Consider the following 7,053-nt stretch of genomic DNA (forward strand, 5'->3'; position numbering starts at 1 on the left):
GCCCTAGTAGTCAAATATATAGAGACAAAAGCAGAATGGTGCTTTAAATCAGGGAAGTGCCTGCTAAGCAAATACTATCACAATACAATTTTTGGTTTCTTTTCTTCTCTTTTCTTTTTTCTTTTTGGAGACAGGGCCTTGCTGGGTAAGTCAGGCTGGTCTTAAACTCACTATGTAACCTAGGCAGGCCTCAAACCTGTGGCTATTCTCCTGCCTCAGCTTCCCAAGTGCTGGGATTACAGGTGTGTGCCACCATGCCCAGCCACTACAACTTTGTGACTGAAATACTTTAAAGTTTCCTCCTTCGCCTCTACAATACTGTGTTATCATTATTTATTCTGAAATGACTGTTGAATCTCAGGAATATGTTGTGTCATGGAGTTGGAGGCACCAACTGAGCTCAGCAACCTTGAATGATTCCAAACTATTAAGAAATTACTTTCAAGGGCCAGGGATTTAGCTCAGTGGTTCGGTGGCCTGCCTTGCAAGCACAAGTACCCGAGTTCAATCCCCGGTACCAAAAGAAAAAAAAAGAAATTACTTTCAAAATAAACTTGTGTAGGGCCAGGGATTTAGCTCAGTGGTTCCAGCGCCTGTCTTGCAAGCACAAGGTCCTGAGTTCGATCCCCGGTACAAAACAACAACAAAAAAATAAGGTTGTGAGCTGGGCAGTGGTGGTTCATACCTGTAATCCCAGAACTAGGGAGGCTGAGGCAAGAGGATCTCTGTGAGTTCAAGACCAGCCTGGGCTACATAGTGCTCCAGGTCAGACTCAACTACATAGTGAGACACTGTCTCAAAAAAACAAAAAAACAAACAAACAAAAAAAAGGTTTTGTAGCTGAGACTATGAGTATCAGATCAATTAGCAAGATGGGGTGGCACATGCCTATAATTCCAGCTACTTGGGAGGCTGAAGCAGGAGGATCCCAAGTTTGAGGTCAGCCTACACAACAGGGTGAGACCCTTACACAAAATAAAAGAGGAGTGGGGATTTAATCCAGGGGTAGAGCAGGCACGAGGCCCTGGATTCAATTCCCAAAATAGAGAAAGGAGAAAGAGAAAGAGATTGAGAGGTGCCAATCATATAAGTAGAATTTCTTCTAATTAACGGCCACATAGAACAGAATCATAATGTTTGTTGAAAGGTAGGTAATACATCTGGGCTAACTTGCAGATTATATTTATATATTTGTTTGTTTATTATGGTGCTACAAGGATTGAACACAGGGCCTTTATACTGAGCTGTACCCCCAGTCCTTTTTATCTTTTATTTTGAGATGAGGTCTTACTAAGTCACTGAGTTGTTCAGGCTCTTTTGGATCTTGTAATCCTCCTGCCTCAGCCTTAGATAGTGCTGGGATTACAGGTTTGTGCCATCATGCCTGGCTAAAGTTTACATATATTTTATTAAAACTTGAGAAAAGGACCGGGGATTTAGCTCAGCTCAGTGGCACCAAGCCTGCCTCATAAACACAAGGTCCTGAGTTCAATCCCCAGTACTGAAGGGGGGACAAAAAAAAAAACTCAAGAAAAAGCCAGGCATATTGGTACATACTGTAATTCCAGCACCCTGGGAAGTTGAGGGAGGGGAATTGAAAGTTTAAACCCAGCCTGCACAATTAGCAAGACTTTGTCTCAAAGTAAAAATAATAGGGCCAGGGATTTAGCTCAGTGGTTCCGCTGCCTGCCTTGCAAGCGCAAGGACCTGAGTTCGATCTGCAGTACCCACCCCCAAAGACTTAAAGTAAAAATAATAAAAAGGGCTGGCCAGGCATCGTGACACATGCTTATAATCCTGATATCCAGGAGGCTGAGGCAGGAGGATCAAGGCCAGTCTGGCTACATTATATGCGTTCAAGGCCAACCTGAACTACATAGCCAGACCTATCTCAAAAAAGGGGAGTGAAGGGGCTGGATGTAGCTCAATGTGAAGATCCTGTATTAAATAAATTAATTTATTTCTCCTTACATTCGAAGAGCACGTTGTGCCTAGTCCTGCCACTGACCTCTCACATTCTATGTCTCCTTCTACTTGGAAGGGTACTCTGAAGGCAAGGACCTGGTCCTGTTCAGTTAGTGCTCAATGTTCGGCCACATCAGAACTTGTCTAGCGCGGCTATTCCCAAGTGGAGCAGGAGAGGAAGTGGCTGGTGTTACACAGGAGGTGTTGTTCAGCGGAAGTCAGGGCCCCTCAAGGTGGAGAGGAGACTTGCAACAAACAAGATTTTATTCTGTTAGTTCAAGAAAAGCCTCACCCCTATCACGAGCCCTGATTTGCAGGAGCGGAAATGGAAGTTCCCAGAGGTCAAGGGTGAGTCATTGGCCAATCTGATGACAGCACACATTTCCTGACCTCCGCTGCAGGGGCCCGAGCCACCACCCTGCGTCTGGTTTCACAGGGGACTCTGCAGCTCCTTTCTTGGCAACGTGCTCACTGACCACCAGGGGGAGCCAGATGCGCGCTCAAGGGGAGGTGCGCGGCTTTAAGGATTGTTGCGAACCTTCTTAGACTATTCAGTGGAAGGACGCAAACCAGCTCGCTAGACAGTCCTGGGACCGAAAGCGGGCAGCGGGTAAAGAGCCGTCCTGAAGCTGTGGGGGACGGAGGGAGGAGGAGCCAAGGGCATCGTGTTGCCTCCTCCCGGCGCTGCAGGGCCTGCCCTGTTGGGGAAAGGACCGGGCTGGGGAAGGGCGGACCTCCGCCTCCGCCTCCACCTCCAGTCTCCAGACTACTTCGGAGCCTGGGTCAGACCGGACATTCCTGTCTCGGGCTAGGGAACCGGGAAGTCGGCTTGGGCCTGCTCCCAAAGCGGCCTTGCCCCAGGACTTCCCGGGAGAGCCCGCTGGGCAGCTGGGGCTGGGCTCCTGAAGGCGGCGCCCTCCGCGCACGACACCGCAGCCCCGTCCCCTGGCCAGAAACTGTGCCTGGTCCGACCGACCGACCACGGCCTGCCCCTAACTGGCTCTCTTCCGAAGGCCCCTCGGTGAGTACCAGTATGTGTAGCACACGGCACCGCGCCCGACTCGCCTTCATTTCCCATGTCCAATCCATTTTCACCTTCTCTACCCACCTCCTGGCTTCCACCACACACGGCCTCTCACCAGGATGGGTGCTAACTGCCTGGCTCTCCCCTGACACACTTCTCTTTTGTTCCCAATACCTGGCCAGGAGACAGACCTGATTATCTTTTCCAATTGTTAAACCATGCCCTCCACCTGCTGAAGACTTTCAGTGGCTTCTCATTCTTGCAATAAAGACCAAATGGCTTCCCAACACTCTGGGAGGCTGAGGCAGGAGAAGTGCAAGTTCTAGTCAGCCTGGGCAACTTAGTGACTCTGAGACCCTGTCTCAAAAAGTTTTTTAAAATGGGGAGGGGGCTGGGGATGTATTTTAGTGTGAAGGTTATGCATTCGATATCTACTACCCCCCCAGACTCTTAGATGGCCCATAGGTCCTGCGTGGTCTGGTCCTTCCTACCTCTCTGGCACCCTGCACCCTCTCACTCTGAGTTCCAGCTATACTGGCTGTGCTCCCCACAGGGCCTTTGCATATGCTGTTTTCTCTGCCTGGAAGCCCACTCTTCTCTAGCATTGCTTTCTCCCAGACATTCTGGTTGATTTCCCTGCTAAGTTAGGTCCCTTATTCTTTCCTTTCATCACATACTTCTTTGCTATTCACAGATTGTCATAGTTATGCATTTGTAATATTATTTAAGCAGCTATTGACAAAGCTCCATGTGAACAAAGACCACTTTTTGGTACTGAGGATTGAACTCCAAACCTTTCGCTTGCAAGGCAGGCAACGGAACCACTGAGCTAAATCCCTGGCCCTAGACCACATCAGTTTTGATCACTTAAAAATCTCCAGCCTGGCACAGTAGTACATGCCTGTAATTTCAGCTAATTAGAAGAATGAAGCAGGACAGTGGCAAGTTCAAGGTCAGCCTGGGGAAATTAGTGAGACCTTGTCTCGAAACAAAATATAAAAAGGACTAGGGATGTATCTTAGAGACATAGCACTCCTGGATTCAAGCCCTAGCACCATGTGGCAGAAAAAAAGCCCTCTATCCCTTCAGTGCTTGGCACATAGTAATAAATGTTTCTTGAATGGCTTAATTTTTTAAAAAATAGTTTTCTATACACTTATTTCTATTTCCCAAGGCTCTATCATCTCTTATCCTGACATCAGGAATCACTTCTTGTCCCCCAGGGTTGTTTGGTTTTGCTTTGTTTTTCTTGTGGTTTGAGACAAAAGTCTCATTATGTACTGGCCTGAAACTGGCTGCGATCCTCCTGGCTCAGCCTCCCAAGTGCTGGATTGGCTCTCTGCCAGTTCACAGTCGAAGTCCTGCTAGTGAGTCCCATTCAGAAGCCAAAGCGGCCTAGTAAAATCGCCGGTCCTGTCTGTCACCCTTCCTACTCTAGTACCCCATTAGCCACTCCTTCCTACCCACTCACAGCGCTCTGAGTGCTCGCAGCTTGTCCAGAAAGTGCTTCTCCCGCCCCTCTTCGCTACCTTCCTGACCTTGTCCAGCCCAAACACCGTGCATTCAGGGAGATCTTAGAGCAGGAGCCAGACCCCCTGCTATTTTCTCTTAAATACTTATTGCTCCATTTTGCCTTGGTAGTACTCACCACAGGTTGCATTTTCACATTTGCTTGTGCGGTTCTCTGATTAATACCCATTTCCCCGACCAGGAAGCCCAGGAGTTTTGGGTCTGGTTTCTGCTTATCGTCACGTCCCTCTGGTGCTCCACAGGCAATTACTGATTGAATAAATGAGTAAGACTCCCGAGAGTGCGCAGAGGGCACTGCCCTTTAGGGAGATGTTACCTCTGAGCTGGTAGCTGAACTGGGCGTTAAGTGGGGTGTGCAAAGAGCTCTCACCAAGGGGAGGCCGTGGGCTGCCCTTTCCCACCCTCCTCACCCTGCCTTGCCTTCGACTTGGCCCCTGCGCACCTCTCCAGCTCCGTCTACTCTTCCAGTAGCTCTCAACCCCCCAGCAACCCCGCTCCTGCTCCTTCCCTTGGGCCTGCACAGGACAGCCCCTACCTGGGATTTCTCCCCTGCTTCTTTGCACAGGGCTGGCTCACCCTCCCCAGAATGTGTGTGTGTGTGTTTGCAGTACTGGGGATTGAACTCAGGGCCTTTGCAGTGAGCTTTACTCCCAGCCCTTTTGTTCTTGTTTATTTGTATGGTTGGTTGATTTTTTGAGACAAGTCCTCACTGTGTAGCTCAGGCTGGTCTCAAACTCCTGGTGATCCTCCTGCCTCGGTGTCCTGAGTGCTTGAAGTAAGAGCATGTGCCACCACACCCAGTATATTTTTAAAAATATTTTGAAACAGGGTCTCACTAAATTGCCTAGCTTGAGTTTGAACTTGGGTTGATTTGACTTTTTTTTTTTTTTTTTTTTGGTACCAGGGATCGAACTTGGGTCCTTGCGGTTGCAAGGCAGGCAGCGGAACCACTGAGTTAAATCCCCAGCCCCTTGAGTTTGAATTTGGGATTCTCCTGCCTCAGCCTCCCACAGTGCTCAGATTACAAGTGTGTATACCACCACACCTGGCTCAGGTCAAATATAAATATTGCTTCTTTACAGGACAACTTCCTTACATATTTCTCATCCTTTTACCTGGTTCATGTCCTCCTTTGTATCTCACAAAGAAAATAAATACATATATTTGCGTATTACTTGTGTACCTATTTGAGTTAAGATACTGTAGGCCTTACGTAACAGTCTGTCTCACTTCGGTTTAAACAATAGGGCTGTAGTCTAGAGAGAGGCCTGTTTTAGGGTTGGTCAATTCAGTGATTTTTGTATGTTTGTTTTTTGAGACAGGGTCTCTCTGTGTAGTTGAGAGTGACCTGGAACTCACTGTGTAGCCCAGGCTGGTCTCGAACTCACAGTGATCCTCCTGCCTCGGCCTCCTGAGTGCTGGGATTACAGGCATGCGCCACCACGCCCAGCTAATTCAGTGATGTTTTTAAGGACCGCTCTGCTGCTCGCTTACCAGGATGGATACATCACAGTGGGACCTCGTATCATACAGGCAGGGCTTTCTCCTCGTTATGTGTACTAACTACTACAGTGTGACAAACTGGAATAAAATGTAGCAGTTTAAAGCATTTATTATCTGGGTGTAGTGGTGCAAATCTGTAATCAAAGCTACTCGGGAGGTCGAGGCAGGACCATTCCAAGTTTGAGACCAGCCTAGGTAACTTAGCAAGACTATATCTCAAAATAAAATTGTGGAAAGGAATGGAGGTGTAGCTCAGTGGTAAACAGTTTGCTGCCACGCATGAGTTCAATCCCTAGTACTGAAGGCAGGGGCACAGTTGCCAAGGTTAGAACCCCAGAGGTGGCTCAGGGGTTGGCTCCAGCTCTGGGTCTTTTAGGAGGGGTCAAACTGCTGAGGAGGACTGAAGTCATCTGAAGGCTAAACTGGGCTAGAGAATCTGCTTCCAGATTCACTCACATGGCCCCTGGCAGGACACTTCAGCTTCTTGCTTATGTGGGCCACTCGCTGACACAGCAGCTGCCTTCCTCCAGGGTGAGCAACTCAAGAGCAAGAGTGCGTCAGGACAGAGGGTGCAGTGCCTTTTATAATCGAATCTCAGCATGACAGGTCCTCACTTCTGCTGTATTCTATTGGTCACACATGGGAAGGGACCACACAAGGGTGTGGTGGCATGTGCCTGTGATCCCAGGACTCTGGAAGGTTGAGGCAAGAAAACCCTAGGTCTGAGCCCAGTCTGGGCAACTTAGTGACTTAGTGAGACACTGTCTCAAAATGAACAGGGCTGAGGGTCGGGGATTTAGCTCAGTGGTTCCGCTGCCTACCTCGAAAGCGCAAGGATCCAAATTCAGTCCCCGGTACCAAAAAGAAAACAAAAACAAAACAAACAAAAAAAAAGGGCTGGGATGTGGTTTAGTGTCAAGGACCTAGATTAAATCTGCAAAAAAAAAAAAAAAATGAAAAGGAAAGGAGAAACAGAAACAAAAAGCCTAGAGATGATTCTTGGTTCAAAGGCCCTCAGTTCAACCCCTAGT

The 7,053-nt window shown here is 48.3% G+C and overlaps 1 protein-coding gene across 1 annotated transcript in view; it reads right to left on the bottom strand.

Moving 5' to 3' along the window:
* Positions 1–3,054, bottom strand: part of LOC117287295 — a 15,306-nt gene extending 12,252 nt beyond the window's left edge. Inside the window, 1 exon segment of the mRNA XM_033767253.1 lies at positions 2,755–3,054. Coding sequence (XP_033623144.1) covers positions 2,755–3,054 — 300 coding nt within the window.
* Between the last annotated feature and the right edge of the window lie 3,999 nt (positions 3,055–7,053).

Source organism: Fukomys damarensis, unplaced genomic scaffold, assembly GCF_012274545.1.
Source record: "Fukomys damarensis isolate Sample0158 unplaced genomic scaffold, DMR_v1.0_HiC HiC_scaffold_23, whole genome shotgun sequence".
In the NCBI taxonomy this organism is placed as follows: Eukaryota; Metazoa; Chordata; class Mammalia; order Rodentia; family Bathyergidae; genus Fukomys; species Fukomys damarensis.